Source organism: Diceros bicornis, chromosome 18, assembly GCF_020826845.1.
Source record: "Diceros bicornis minor isolate mBicDic1 chromosome 18, mDicBic1.mat.cur, whole genome shotgun sequence".
Classification (NCBI taxonomy): domain Eukaryota; kingdom Metazoa; phylum Chordata; class Mammalia; order Perissodactyla; family Rhinocerotidae; genus Diceros; species Diceros bicornis.
Genome location: NC_080757.1, coordinates 43,313,348 through 43,329,381, shown reverse-complemented (window position 1 = coordinate 43,329,381; position 16,034 = coordinate 43,313,348). Strand labels below are relative to the sequence as shown.

At 44.8% G+C, this 16,034-nt stretch overlaps 1 protein-coding gene across 1 annotated transcript in view; it reads left to right on the top strand.

The window, feature by feature from the left end:
* The window catches only part of EFTUD2 (elongation factor Tu GTP binding domain containing 2), a 40,657-nt gene that overhangs the window by 17,475 nt on the left and 7,148 nt on the right, over positions 1–16,034 (top strand). The window contains exons 8-16 of the mRNA XM_058561205.1: positions 322–412; positions 1,372–1,454; positions 4,520–4,686; positions 7,430–7,554; positions 10,693–10,756; positions 11,140–11,230; positions 12,627–12,762; positions 14,230–14,357; positions 15,402–15,595. Of these exons, the coding sequence (XP_058417188.1) occupies positions 322–412; positions 1,372–1,454; positions 4,520–4,686; positions 7,430–7,554; positions 10,693–10,756; positions 11,140–11,230; positions 12,627–12,762; positions 14,230–14,357; positions 15,402–15,595 (1,079 nt within the window). The remainder of the gene's footprint in view (positions 1–321; positions 413–1,371; positions 1,455–4,519; positions 4,687–7,429; positions 7,555–10,692; positions 10,757–11,139; positions 11,231–12,626; positions 12,763–14,229; positions 14,358–15,401; positions 15,596–16,034) is intronic.

Sequence of the window (16,034 nt, the reverse complement as noted above, 5' to 3'; positions counted from 1 at the left end):
TACTTTTGTTGCCGGCATATGAGGAGGATAAGATTTTAGGACCCTGGATTTTCTGTTAAGGTTTAATGCTGCTTTGCTTGCTTGTTCATTTTTATTTTTACTTTTTTGTATTTGATCCAATCCCTGTCCCCCCAAAATTGCTGTTTAACACCAAGGTGTTTCATCTTCAAGGTCATTCTGGTTAGAGGCCTAAATAAAAATCATACCCACTGCAAAGAGAGACATCAGTGTAATTTACCAGCAACTGGTAAGCCCCAAGAGCAGAACGAACTCTTCTTGCATGGGAAGAAGCCCTGACCACTCTCTCTTTGTGACTTTCAGAGAGGTGTTGGCATCAAAAGCACTCCTGTGACAGTGGTCTTGCCAGATACCAAAGGAAAATCTTACCTCTTCAATATCATGGACACTCCAGGTAGGACATCCCTTACCATTTACTATCAGAACCTTGTCCTATTTGTTTTTTTGTGCTCCCACTCTTTCAGAACACAACAGAGCATTGCATCTTTATTTTTACATTCCGTTTACCTCCATTGATGTAATTTTCATTTCTGTCTCCTCTGCTTCTGACTAGTTAATTAGCAAGCACTGTGCTCCAAGCCTTCTATTTCACCCCTCTCTTTACTCTGCTCTAGAATATTTAAATTTGGGGGAATCTTGTTCATTTATTCATTTCAGCCTGTGTCAGGCCCCATGCTAGATGTTGGGGTAACAGTGGTAAGTTAGATATGGTCCCTGGCCTCAGGCACTCTCAGTCTTTTGAAGGAGACGCCAACTGCTGGTGGACATACAGGTTACCGTCAGAGCAGCATACCTGGCCCTGTGGCTGACTCTTTCTCTAATGGAAAGGACCAACTCAGAGTAGAGTTTTAAATAGGAAAATTTGAGTTTTCACAGATTGGCCTTCTTTGCCCCATCAGGTGCCCAGTGCCCTCATACGTCTCAGACCCTCACCCCCCCCCACCAGCGGCACCTTGCAAGGAACTGTCTTCTGTGCCCCAAGCCCTCCTTTGCCCTTTCTCCTGCCTCCAAATTGTCTGTGTCCCACAGAACTCTGCTTACTACTGATGAGGCTAAGCTGGTGTGTGAGTGTGAATATGTTATGCCCTCCTGGGTAAAACTGCTTCCTTCTTTTTATGTTTGGGGGCCTCCTGTATAAAAGTTTAATCCAAGGATGTGACTCTAATGGTGGAATTTTATATACTGCAGGGAGCTGTGGGGAGAAGGGAAGGGGGATATTTGGGGGTTCACATGCTTTGCAGTGCCCCTCAGACTACCTGCAAGTTAATTGTGCCTCATCCTGCCACTACACACTTGGTAGTATATACACTTGCCACTACACACGTGGAGACTTACTTGGTATTTGCTTTGCAGGACATGTGAATTTTTCTGATGAGGTCACAGCTGGCTTGCGCATCTCAGATGGAGTGGTCCTTTTCATCGATGCTGCTGAGGGCGTGAGTTTGACTCTACTCTCTTAGGACCCCTCCTCCCTGTTAGGTTTGCCCCCCGGAGAGCACTGAGCAAGCTGGGAGTCAGAGAACATGAAAGTCTGTGGAATGAAGGCTCACATTTTCTCTAAAACTAGGGCAGCAAATGAAGTTCAAAATTAGTTCTCAATATGAGTCCCTCACTTCCTGCCCAATGAAGCTCAAAATGATAGGATCCATTGTCATTCAGGAAACACAAATGTAAATAAAAGGGAAGGAGGAGAGTATCTTCATATAAATGGATTTTATTTTATTTTATTTATTTATTTTTTGTGTGTGAGGAAGATCAGCCCTGAGCTAACATCCATGCTAATCCTCCTCTTTTTGCTAAGGAAGACCGGCTCTGAGCTAACATCTATTGCCAATCCTCCTCCTTTTTTCTTTTTCCCTCCAAAGCCCCAGTAGATACGTCATAGTTGCCCATCCTTCTAGTTGCCGTATGTGGGACGCGGCCTCAGCGTGGCCGGAGAAGCGGTGTGTCGGTGCACGCCTGGGATCCGAACCCTGGCCGCCAGTAGCGGAGCGCGCGCACTTAACCGCCAAGCCACGGGGCGGGCCCCTAAATGGATTTTAAATGTTAATGAGTTTTTCTAAGCTAGAGAGAGGTTGGATTTAAAAGGCCCAGGGTGTCTTTTATATTTCTGAATCAAAAGATTAGGTAATTTGGCTAACCTCGTTCATGTTGTCATTGGTGAGATAGCCAGCAGAGGGAGCCAGAGTTGCCCTTTTTTTAAATTGACTTTATTTTGGAATAATTTCAAACTTACCAAAAAGTTGCAAGAATAATACAAAGAACTCACCCTCATTTGCTTTGTAGTTCTCTCTGTGTGTGTGTGTGTATTTTCCCCTTGAACCCTTTGAAAGTAAAATATTTCAGAATGTATTTCCTAAGAACAAGGCCATTCACTTACATAACCCTAGTACAGTTACCCAAATCAGGGACTTGAACATTGGTACAATAGTGTAGTGCAGACTTTTTTGTACAGACCTTATTTAGTTTCACTAATTGTCCCAAAAGTGTCTTTTATGGAATTTTTTCCCCTAATGTAGAATGCTGTGTAGCATTTAGTCTTCATGTCTCTTTAGTCTCTCACTCTCTCTCTCTTTTTTTTTTTTTGGTGAGGAAGATTGGCCCTGAGCTAACATCTGTTTTTGTCACTTGAGGAACATTGGCCCTGAGCTAAGATCTGTACCCGTCTTCCTCTATTTTGTATATGGGATGCTGCCACAGCGTGGCTTGGTGAGCCACGTGTAGGCCCACACCCGGGATCCGAACCCACGAACTCTGGGCTGCCGAAGCAGAGGATGCGAACTTAACCACTACCCCACTAGGCCGGCCCCTCTTTAGTCTCTTTTAATTGGAACTGTTCTTTAGCCTTTCTTGGTCTTTTTGACATTGGCATTTTTGAAGAATATAAGCCATTTATTTGCTAGAATGTCTCTCAATTTGGGTTTGTCTAATGTTTCCTTATGATTATGTTCAGGTTATTTTTGGCAGGAACACTACATAAGTATAATTGTGTTTTTATAAGTCTGTCACATCAGGAGGTCCATGATGTCACCTTATCCCATTGTTGGTGGTGTTAATTTTGATCACTTGGTCAAGGTGGGTCTGCCAGGTTTCTCTAGTGTGAAGTTACTATTTTCCTTTTTGTGATAATTTGTGGGGAGATATGTGGAGTGTATATATACATTCTGTTCCTTATCAAACTACTTGCTGGTTTTATCATCCGTTGATCATTCCTGGCTTATTTCTATGATTATTGCCAGTGGTTATTTTCCAACTCTTATTATTCCTTCTGTAATTATTGGTTGGAATTCTTTTGTAAGGAAGAGCTTTCCCTTCTCCTCCATTTGCTTATTTATTATCAGTATGGATACACAGATTTTTATTTTACTCAGTGGATTATAATCCACGATGGTCCTTATATATTTTAATACTCTAGTTATCCCAGGTTTGGCTAGTAAGAGCTCAAATCAGACTGGCTTTTTTATCCTTTTGACATGTCCCATCTTTTTTTGAGTACTTCTTTACTTTTAGGCACGAAAAGATGTTCTAGACTCATTTTGTACTTCCCCTGCCCCAATCCTGAAATCAGCCATTTCTGCAAGGAGCTCTGGCTCCTTATAGTGGGGACTGGTATTTAGAAACAAAGATCGGGATGTGTTCATTGCTACTGGGGTGCATTGTTTCTAGGCCTTTTCACTGAACGCAGTTAGATAATATACACCCACACATATCTATAACTATTTCTACACATAGATATTATAATTTTATTTATTTATTTATTTTCCCCCCAAAGCCCCAGTAGATAGTTGTATGTCATAGCTGCACATCCTTCTAGTTGCTGTATGTGGGACGCGGCCTCAGCATGGCCAGAGAAGCGGTGTGTCGGTGCGCGCGGGGGATCCGAACCCGGGCCGCCAGCAGTGGAGCGCGCGCACGAAACCGCTAAGTCACGGGGCCGGCCCAGAACTAGTGATTTTTAATATCTATGTGTAGAGGGCTGGCCCCGTGGCTTAGCGGTTACGTGCGCGCGCTCCACTGCTGGCGGCCCGGGTTCGGATCCCCGGCGCGCACCGACGCACCGCTTCTCTGGCCATGCTGAGGCCGCGTCCCACATACAGCAACTAGAAGGATGTGCAGCTATGACATACAACTATCTACTGGGGCTTTGGGGGGAAAATAAATAAATAAAAAAAAAAAAATCACTAGTTCATCCTAATACCCCCAATTCCATTCCAGCACCACAGGTTCTTCTTCGCCTTCCTTGATCCCTTCTCTAGCACTGAGAAATCTGGATCCCACCTCATCAGTGTATTTATTCATTTCTCAATCCAACAAGATGCCGTTTTAAAGTTTCTGCATCTGCCTTTGGGCAAGATACTCTCTGCTTCTACCCAACAATCTATTTCCCCGGGTCCTCTTTTCCGCGTACTTCATATCTTTAAATAGTACCCTCTTTGGCTCTGCTCTGGACTTTTCTGTCCATTTTGCTCTTATCACCACCTCTGAGCCTTGTGTCTCTCAGGTGATGCTGAACACAGAGCGGCTGATCAAGCACGCAGTGCAAGAGAGGCTGGCGGTCACCGTGTGCATCAACAAGATTGACCGGCTGATCCTGGAGCTGAAACTGCCTCCAACTGATGCTTATTACAAGCTGCGCCACATTGTAGATGAGGTCAATGGATTAATAAGGTATCAGGACCCTGGGACTGGATTTCCTTTCCTTAGAGACTTTGGTTTTTATAAGTCTTCATCTTGAACACCTCTAGGGGCAACTCTGATTTCTTGTCATGTGTTGATGAGCTTTTTGGACAAAGCTAGAGACACATTCTGGGGCTTTATGGGGATTGATTCCACAGACCTGGCCTCATTAACTCTGAGCCCTAACGAGTTGTGCAACTTAGCACACATCTTCAATTTAGTGTTGTAGTCATTACCTTGAGCTTTATTTATTTATTTATTTATTTTGTGAGGAAGATCAGCCCTGAGCTAACATTCGTGCTAATCCTCCTCTTTTTGCTGAGGAAGACCAGCTCTGAGCTCACATCTATTGCCAATCCTCCTCCTTTTTTTTCCCCAAAGCCCCGGTAGATAGTTGTATGTCATAGTTGCACATCCTTCTAGTTGCTGTATGTGGGACGCGGCCTCAGCATGGCCGGAGAAGAGGTGCGTCAGTGCACGCCTGGGGTCCAAGCCCGGGCTGCCAGTAGCGGAGCGCACGCACTTAACCACTAAGGCACGGGGACGGCCCCTACCTTGGGCTTTAGAATCAGTCTCATCTTCACTCCTACCACCCATGTAAAGTTGGGCAAATGACTTAAGCTTGTAGAACGTCAGTTTCTCTTCTATGAAAAGGGAACAATAATAATAATAATAATAATATTTTCCTAATGGAAAGTTACAAGAAATTAGATAGACACTTGATGTAACACACTTAGCATAGTGCTTAGCATACCGTAACTGATTGGTGAATAATATTAGCTGCTGTTATCTTATTAACACAGTCTCAGTAAATGAATGAACTATTTGCTGTTATTTCTGGATATAGCTGCTTTTCAACAAGATGAATTTCGGGCTCACATTAGTAAGTATGAGTGATGGTTGGGAAACCTTACAATACAGTATCAAGGTGACTTTGAAGAATAGGTTAAATATATCTTAAAGACAGTCTTATATACAGGCTGAAAGATGTATTGGATGACTTCTTGAGGCCGCTCAAAGGGCCGAGGAGGAGGCCGTCCTATTGAGAGAACACCTCTCTGGTGGAGGGTTGGGGAGTACCTATGTGGCCAGAGACAGATTGACCATCAGGAGCCACCCCAGTTTGTAGCACTAATTCTCAATGGGGATATCTTCTTCCTGTTGCTGGAAGAGCTGAGAATGATGAGAGCCCAACATAATATCAGGAGTCCAAAAGATGAAATGATAAACTTCTTTTAGAAAAGGGGGTAGGGGGGCCGGCCCCGTGGCTTAGTGGTTAAGTGCGCACGCTCTACTACTGGTGGCCCGGGTTCGGATCCCGGGCACGCACCGACGCACCACTTCTCCGGCCATGCTGAGGCCGCATTCCACATACAGCAACTAGAAGGATGTGCAACTATGACATACAACTATCTACTGGGGCTTCGGGGGGAAAAAAGGAGGAGGATTGGCGATAGATGTTAGCTCAGAGTCGGTCTTCCTCAGCAAAAAGAGGATTAGCATGGATGTTAGCTCAGGGCTGATCTTCCTCACAAAAAAAAAAAAAAAAGAGGGGCCGGCCCGGTGGCGCAAGCGGTTAAGTGCGCGCGCTCCGCTGCGGCGGCCCGGGGTTCGCTGGTTCGGATCCCGGGCGCGCACCGACGCACTGCTTGGTAAGCCATGCTGTGGCGGCGTCCCATATAAAGTAGAGGAAGATGGGCACAGATGTTAGCCCAGGGCCGTCTTCCTCAGCAAAAAAAAAAAAGAGGAGGATTGGCGGATGTTAGCTCAGGGCTGATCTCCTCACAAAAAAAAAAAAAAAAAAAAAAGAAAGAAAAGAAAGAAAAGAGGGTAGGGAGTGGGATAAAGCTAAATCCTGATCTACCAAAATAGGAAGTCAAGAAGCCATGTCTCAATCTCTAGACAAGAAATAACAACATAAACATATTATTTAGACATATGCAGGGAAATACTCTAAAAGCAGCTTTAAAAGAGTTGAAAGCAGTTGCCTTTAGGGAGCATAACTTGGGAGTGGGGTAGAGTGAAGCAGAGAATTGCTCTTTATAAGCCAATACTTCTAGTTCTAAATTAAGAAATGCCATAGAATAATGTGTCAATAAGGCTAGAGTTGTGGATTTGATCCCTGTGTACAACTAGTTTTCTTATAAACATTATTGGCCTTGGGATGCTGTGGCTTCCGCATGGCTTTTAAGACTCAAAGTTTTAACATGAATTTGTAAAAAAAAGCCAAACAAGACAATAAGGAAGAGTAGGACACTGAGAGTGGGGAGCAAATTTGCTTTTTCTTCCTTCCTTCCTTCTGTCCATCCGTCAGTCCTCCCTACCTCCCTCCCTCTTTTTTTCTGTCTACTAGTGTTTATGTCTGTATTTGTGAAATTGAGATTTCTCTAAAATGTGTTCCTCTGATCACATTAAATTCATTTCCTATGTTCCAAGATCGTTGTCTCTGTCCTCCAAGTTTCCCCTTGTCTGTCCGGTGCAGTTAACTTCTCCAAGATCATGCAGAATGTTCCCAGCTCTGGGAAATCAGCTTGTTACTAGGAGTTAGGGAACAACTCCGTCATGTCACATTCTTGGACCAGGCTGTTGGCAAAGCTGAGTGTATTATGCAAGCCCCTTCTGAGGGTGAGGGCCAGAGAGAGGCTATGATGCTGAATCCCTGCCCTTCACCCTTGGCGTTGTGTCAGTGTTGCTGCACAGTCAGGCTCTGTGCTCACGACTCTCTCTGTTTCAGCATGTATTCCACTGACGAGAACCTGATCCTTTCTCCACTCTTGGGCAACGTCTGCTTCTCCAGCTCCCAGTACAGCATCTGCTTCACGCTGGGCTCCTTTGCCAAGATCTATGCTGACACCTTTGGTAAGCGCTGGCTGGCGGTCTGTCTTGCCAGCTTCCCCAGAATCGTGTGTGCCTTTCCTGCTGAATGGTTTAGAAATTGGCTTCATACCAGAGTCCCCTGTTGGGAGGAGCATTTTATCAAATGTTATTGTCATATTTGGGGCTCTTTTTGGCCCCTAGATCCTTTCTTCAGGCTAAATGGTTTCTAAACAATAGAAAAATAAAGGTGACTAGGAAGAAATGGGTGAAGAGGGAGCTCATTTTAGGAATAAGAATCTCTCCTAGAGTGAGACAGATTTTGTCAAAAAGGGATTATCCATGGCCACAAAGCCCTTTCAGAGTTCTTCCTCAAGGATGGAATCTCTCACTAGTAGAGGGTCTAGCAGTCTTTCCAGCTGTGTCTAGGCAATAGGCCTCCTTGAGAACTCATGTTGGATTTGCAGTCAGCACGAACAAGCCTCCGCCGGGATGCCCAGTTCATTGATTTTATAGGTCCCTGGAGCCTCGATGCCAGAGCCCTGGGACCACTTGCCAGCTCAAGAGGCTCTCACTCTCTCCACCTCTGTGCCTCCCCAATTCCCTCAGATTCCAGTAGGAACCATGTCCTGAGTGTTGTGTGTGTCAAATACCGCACTTCCTTAGAGGGGTCATTGTCACTCCATTTCCAGAGACAGGAGACAGGCTCTGTGAGAGGTCTCACAGCTGACAGGCGCTGGGGCTCCAGGTTTCTGTTCTCGCCAGTCAGTTGTCCTGCCTCACTCTCAATGTGGATTTGTTTGCCCTTGTGAAGAAAATGGGCCAATAAAACTGTATTTTTTTAAATATGTACATATTTACTGCATCTTCATTGTAGAAAAGTGGAAAATAGAGTAAAATCTAGTCAAGAAAGCAAAATTCACCCATAACCTCATTACCATAAGCATTGCAAACATTTTCTAGTTCCTTCTTTCTCTGTTTAGTGTTTTACATAAATGAGATCTATTATATATGTATAATATATAATAGCACAGGATAAGTATTCACCAGTATTAGAATAAAAATTATTTTATGTAACTGCCCATTGGTCCACTGTATAGATGCACTGTAACTTAACCATTTTCTAATCCTTAGACATATATTTTGATTGTTTCCAGCTGGTTCTTTTAAAAAAAGTGGATAGATGGACAGTAAATGAAATTCATCTGAACAGGGTTTTGGTTTATATGTTTCTGAATGTTTTTTGTATCAGCATGTGAAGCAGAATCCAAGACCGTGTCTGTAATTATAGTGTATTGATGATTCAGTTTCTGATTGAAAATGGCCCTGAGCCTCAGGAGAGATTATTACTCATCCCTTGAACACACTGTTAGTTTATGAAGGAGCTAGCTGTGGGCTCCAGCATCATTATCATCAAAAGCCATGTATGGACTTCTAGAAAGTCAGCACTGGAAGGAATAGCAGGGCTCATTGAGTCCTTCCCCTTCATTTTACATATGGGAAAATTATGCCCAGGGTCACAGAACTTATTGATGGGGTTGGGAGTAGAATCTACTTTGATGCTTTTTTATCACACCATACTGCCAAAATGGGTACCATGTCTTCTTGCTAGGAATACAACAAGGCCTGGTGAATAATTTCTGACACCTAGGGACTTCATCTGGTGGGTAGACAGAATCCCACCGAGTGATAAATGGCAGTGTAAGGTAGTGTGGGCTGAGTGCCAGGTAGCTGCTTTAGGCGGATAGAGCTGAGGAAATTCAGAGGGGAAGTCAGCTCCAATGGCCAAGGGCTCAGGGAAGGGTGCATGAAGGAGATGGGACTTAGACAAGTGGAGAGTAGGGAGCCAGGAATTCCAGACTCACCGGGTTAGGAGAGGAGGCACAGAGGCAGGTGGTGTTGGGCCCTGGCCTGTTCATTAATGTGGACTGTTTCACCAAGGAGAAGATTTCAAGTCAAAGTGCTGGCAGGCTGGGTTGGGACCACATTGAGGAGGGCTTGGAATGCCAGGTTAGGAATTTATGATGTAGGCGGTTAGGAGCTATTAAAGATTAGGGTGGGGTGATATGTGCAAAGCTGATGGAAGATAGACCAGAGAGAAGAAAGGATACAGGAAGGGACACCTGTTTAGACGTTTTTGCCAATATCCAGATACAGGATTGTGAATATTGAATTAATGTCTGTAAGATTGAAAAGGAGAAGATGGATTGGAGAGAGATTCGCTCATTCTTTCCATAAGCTTTATTCAACTTCTGTTGCGCTGGGCCTAGTGCTTGTGAGTACTCAAGCACCTCAGTCCAGTGACTATAATCCACCACGTCAAGTGCAGTCATAGAGGTGTGTGCAAGATATAGTGGTTCACCAAGAAGGGAGAGTTTCAGTAACTAATAACATGGGAAAGAAGGGAAGAATTTGGTCATTAACAAAGGGGGGAAGAAAGAGATTTTGAGCTTGGGTGAAGTTCCAATGGTTGCCTCACTGAAAAATAGAAAAGTGTGAAGGGGAATGTGGCTTTAGGGAAAAGGTAATGAATTCCCTTTATGCTATCTTGAGTGAGAGAGAACAGTCTGACATCTGGGTAGAAATATACACAGATAGTTGGAGATATCAGTGATCCAACTGAATATTGTAGGAGCTCTTGACTCAGAAGATCTTGAACTTTAAAAGCCACAATTGCTTGGTTCAGTCTGACCAGAATTAGCAGTTGCAGTCAAACTAATAATATTAATTGGTAAAAGATGAGGCAATGGTTGGCTTTGGTGTCTTCTCACCAGAGGGCTAGGCGTCTGCCTTCTAGAGGCTTAGGGCTAATCAGAGCCTTAGCATGATACTACAGCTGGGAGGTTGCCCACTGGCAGCAGAATAGAGCTTCTGGGGATCAGGAAAGAATGAGGGAACTATTAGGCTCCGCTTCTGGAAGGGACAGGGTTTGTCCTATGCTTGCTGGAGATGGAGCTGCCTGGGTGCTCATTTTGACTCCAGCTCAGCCTTGTCAACTTTGGGCCAGTACTATCCTTCTTTGTGCCTCTCTGTCCTTGTCTGCCTGCCTGGGTAGAGGGAACTGTCTGGACCTGGGAAAGGAAGATGCTAGAATTCCTCACCTACAAACCACTGTGGCACCTGAAACAGAATTTTGAACAATACTTTGCTAGGTAGATTATAATTGTGTGATTTCTCTTATAGGTGACATTAACTACCAGGAATTTGCTAAAAGACTCTGGGGTGACATCTACTTCAACCCCAAGACGTAAGTAGAGTGTGAGAAGTGACTATCTAGAGTGGTGATCCATTTTCCCAGTAAGTGAGGGCAGACAGAGAACGAGTTCCTAACATTAAGACCTACTCTTTTCTTAGACGTGAACTACCATCTTTCCTCCTTGAAGTGGGCTGACTTTATGAGCCCTAACAGGGTGAGAGGCTGTTACTCTTGAGGTCTTCACAGCTCAGCTCAGGCATGCAGGAGAGTCATACCATATGCCCTCTCAGAATATTGCTGGAAATGTTATGGTCAAACACACATTCCTTCCCTTTGGCCCTGCTCAGATTCAGAACTAAGGAAATACACCCTTGGGGTCAGTGATACTGCCTTCTCCCTCCTGGATCACCCATAGCTGTTTTTTTTCTCTTTAGGCGAAAGTTCACAAAAAAGGCACCAACCAGCAGCTCCCAGAGGAGCTTCGTGGAGTTTATCTTGGAGCCCCTTTATAAGATCCTCGCTCAGGTGAGTGTCACACCACCTGGTTCAGGTCTGCCCTGCTAAGCACAAGGTGGAAAAGCTGGTGAACTCGGACTTCCCCCTGCCCCTAAACATACTCAGTTTTGTATTACTAAGTATGAGGACAGTGGTCACCAATCTTCTGGATCTAGACCACCACAGCCCTCTATGTGCTGTTGAATTCAGAGTAAAGGGGGAAGGTACAAAAGAAAGAAAAGGCACAATCTAGAGAAATTTTGTGCAAAGATTTTGACTATTCAAAAGAATGTGATATTTGAGAACTAATAATTTCAGTTACAGGGATTTAACTTACAGATATAATTGTGCAAGTCTTCCAGATTATTTATATATATATATATATATATATATATATATATATATGTTTGTTGTAACATTACTTACAACAGCTGGAAAAGAAAAAAACTGGAAATAAGTTGAATGTTCATCAGTGAGAATCTCCTTAAATGGATTATGGTTCCTCCCATAAAATGAAGTATTTTGCAGTCATTGGAAGAATGGCTGCGTGAGCTTGGTTTTAGTGACTATTCTGGCCATGTATGTTTGTGATGTTTGTCATATTGAAAAGGATGCATCAGACAGTGGTAAGGATGTAGTTAAACATGTGGATGCTCCAAAGAAGAGTATAACTTTGCATTTGTATCAATTTGTGCTTACCTAAAAGGCAGAACTACAAGGGTAATAATGTTGTACGGGAATTTTCATACAGACCTTTCTCTCAAGACAATTATAAAACATGTAGGTGTTTAATAAACACTGTGCACAGGGAACACATGCACATACACAGAATGTGTGTGGCCATTCCAGCTGACAAAATAGTAAAACATAGCAACAAGACAAAATGATGTGATTAAAACCTATTATTGCTGAAAACAGTATCTTGTGTCAGACTGGAATGGATTAATACAAGAAATTTATGGAGTCTGTCTTGGAGGGACTTTGCATCTGCTGAGGATGATTTAGCTTGGCCCTGCCCTCACAGCAGATGGACTGCTAGGTGACCTTTTTTGGTGCCTTCCCCGTGGAGTGATCCTCGAAATCTGAGAAATCTCTAAATAGGGAAGAGGAAGGGATTTCCTGAGTGGGATGAGATGCTGCTTTTCAGACACCAGGGGGCAGCACTTACAGTAGTCCATCTGAGAGTGCCAGGTTTATTGGCTGGTGTGGGCATTTAACCAAGCCTGCCTCGCCCAGGGTTGGTTTGAAGGGTAGGTACCAAAGATTTCCTTGAAACCAAATTGTTGTCCTTGCCAAGAACTCTCCCTGTAGAAGAGAACCTAGTGCAGGGACTCTTCAAATTGCCCTTTGGCCTTCCCTTGCCCTTCTGTGTATCACCACACTGGGGCTATCACTGCAGCTGACATGGTGTCTGGTACCATGACAGGTTGTGGGTGATGTGGACACCAGCCTCCCGAGGACCCTGGATGAGCTTGGTATCCACCTAACCAAGGAGGAGCTGAAGCTGAACATCCGCCCCCTGCTCAGGCTGGTCTGCAAAAAGTTCTTTGGCGAGTTCACAGGTAATAAAGAGCTCATGGCCCCCTTAACATCACCATCATCGCGTATCATGGGGAACTTTGCCTTACCCTACAGTGGTGTTCAGAGATTTGAGGTCTTTTAAATAAACTGCAAGTCAGCATACAGAACACCTGGGTTTTTTCCTAGTTTCTTTCCCTAGTGGATGGTACCAAAAATTCTATCTTGGGAAACAAAAGCAGGTAAATTTCCTTTCTAGGAGGAGTGTGCAAGTAAAGGAGCCGGGGAAGCAGATTCTGAGGTTCTGGTATTGCCAGAGGGCAGTGAGGAAGGTGGACTCGTGGGTGGTTTGAATTGCGGGAAAAGCACGAGGAGAGGACTTGGGAGACTTGGGTTGTAGACTCAAATTTCTCTTTCCCGTGAGCTCCTCTCTCCTGTATTTTAGTTGCACACAAGGCAGGTGATATGGTAGAATAAGCACCGGACTGGTTGAGAGAAGACCTGAGTCTTGACCCTGCTCTGGCCCTGGCCCTTCCTTGGGGTGACTCTGAGCCAGCCACATAGTTCTTCTGTGACTAATTTCTCATCTGTAAAATAAGGAAGGAGGAAAAGGTGATGGCTAGGGGCCTTCTCAGCAATCTCTTGATTCTACATCTGGTGGGTATTGGCTGTCTGAATCCCCAAAGTGCATAATTTTAGTAATTCATTCTGGCCTGGCCATCAATCTGACATAGGAGATGGCAGTTAAAAGCAGACACGCCTGAGGCTGGCCCGGTGGCGTAAGCGGTTAAGTGCTCGCGCTCCGCTGCGGCGGCCCGGGGTTCACCGGTTCAGATCCTGGGCGCGCACCGACGCACCACTTGTTAAGCCATGCTGTGGCGGCGTCCCATATAAAGTAGAGGAAGATGGGCACGGATGTTAGCCCAGGGCCGATCTTTCTCACCAAAAAGAGGAAGATTGGCATTGGATGTTAGCTCAGGGCTGGTCCTCCTCACAAAAAATAAAAAATAAAAAAAAAGCAGACATGCCTACCCCAAGGTGCTAATGGAGGTTCTCTCTTATATGGCTCATTGGCTGTTAGAAAAACAGGATAACTTACTGAGCAGAAATATGTGCAGTGTTTCTCAAAAGGAAGAGTCTATTCGGGGATTGTTCTAAAAAGAAGAGATGAGGTACTTATTTAGTTGAGTATAAGTGCTCAGTAAGTGCTTATATTCAATAAAAGGTCATGGATTGATATAAGTACCGTAAAATTTTTGTTGGCTGAGTTCCAAGGAACCGCTGAGACCTGCTTCTTGCTCTTCCCTTCTATCAGTGTGACTCCACCCTTTTAGCAGCACACTCCCAGGAAACAGGGTATCACTTCCCCCCTGGAATCATAGTACCATAACTTTTAGAGTGGCAAATCAGTCCCCTCACTTTTAGCTTTCTGACCATCATGAGTGGATCAGTGACTCACCACTCACTTACCTAGTGAGAGTGTATAATAATGGCTTTCTCTTCTTCCACAGGCTTTGTGGACATGTGTGTGCAGCATATCCCCTCTCCAAAGGTGGGCGCCAAGCCCAAGATTGAGCACACCTACACCGGTGGTGTGGACTCTGACCTTGGCGAGGCTATGAGCGACTGTGACCCTGATGTAAGGGAATGTGGCCCCCAGTTCTCTGATTTTTTTTCCCCTCCTGGATGGGGATCCTGTTTTCTGGTCATAGAGATAATGCTTTCTTTCCCGTCTTTGCATGCCCCTCCCCGAGACCACAGTCAGACAGACCTGAATTCAAAGCCTAATGTTACCACGACTAGTGGTATGATCTTGGGAACATTATTCATTCTTTCTGATTCTAAGGGTCTTGGTCTATAAAATGAGGATAATAATATGTGTGTGGTTGTTATGAGAACTAAATAAGATTAAGAAAGTGTTATGGTTGTGTTTAGCCTGCTGCCTGACACATAGTAAAGATTCAATGAATGGTAGCTAATCTTGTAAGTCCTGGCTTTTATGTTTTGTTTGTTTGTTTTGAGGAAGATTGGCCCTGAGCTAACATCGGTTGCCAATCTTCCTCCTTTTTTCCTTTTTTTCCCCCAAAGCCCCAGTAGATAGTTGTATGTCAGAGTTGCACATCCTTCTAGTTGCTCTCTATGGGACACTGCCCCAGCATGGCCCAATGAGCGGTGCGTAGGTCCGCGCCCAGGGTCCGAATCGGTGAACCCCGGGCTGCCGAAGCAGGGCACAGGAACCTAACCACTATGCCACTGGGCTGGCCCCAGTCCTGGCTTTTAAAAAAATCTTTCCCAGCCATTGCTTAGGCAGTCTAGTTTCTTGGCATAAACTTACAGCCAATCAAGAATTGTGAGTTACATCTTTGGAGGAAACCTGGGGCAAGCTAATCTTGTAATCTTGCAAGTTAACAGGGCCAGTCTTCTAGCCTAAACCTGCTTCTCTTCCCCATTGCCCTCGTCCCCGCAGAAAAAAGGAAAAGAGTTTTTGGCTATGCCTGTGACATCTGTTGACTAAGTAGCGGGTAGAGCATGTTGGTATTTTCCCAGGAGATCACCACATCTTCCTCTAGGTGTGGGCGTCCTCCTCATAGAGCTCATGTCATTGCTGTCAAAGGAGGTAGAGACAGTGGTACTTACCAGGAGAGTGTGTGTGGTTGAAGCAGCACTCTGTCCCCTCCTCCAGGGTCCCCTGATGTGCCACACTACCAAGATGTACAGCACAGATGATGGAGTTCAATTTCATGCCTTTGGCCGGGTGCTCAGTGGCACCATCCATGCTGGGCAGCCTGTGAAGGTGCTGGGGGAGAACTACACCCTGGAGGATGAGGAAGACTCCCAGATATGCACTGTGGGCCGCCTTTGGATCTCTGTGGCCAGGTACTGCCAACCAGAGCCTACAGGGGCATGCCTTGGCCTCTACATTGGAACTGCCCCAAGGAGCTGGAAGGGGTGGTCCTGCTTGAAAACACTGTAGCTGCCTGGCTCCCTACAATAGGGGGTTAAGATGACCCTCCCTCAGCAGATCTATTGACATCTAGTTTTCACCACCCAAGGTTGCTAGGGCCAAAAGGCAGCTGCTGTTGGGATAATGCCAAGAGCCTTGCCTTTGTGTTTTGGATGGATTGTATGAACTTTTGTAGCAGAATTTCTATTTTTACTCATCTTAATCCTCTTTTCCTCTTCTGTGTTCTTAAGTCATAACCTTCATGTTTCTTCCCAGAAGAAATAGTTTCCCATCCTCTACTGGCTGTTCTTTGCCCAAGATAGATTTTGCTGGATCCCTTGTACCATCCCAATCTACAGAATCAAACTTAGC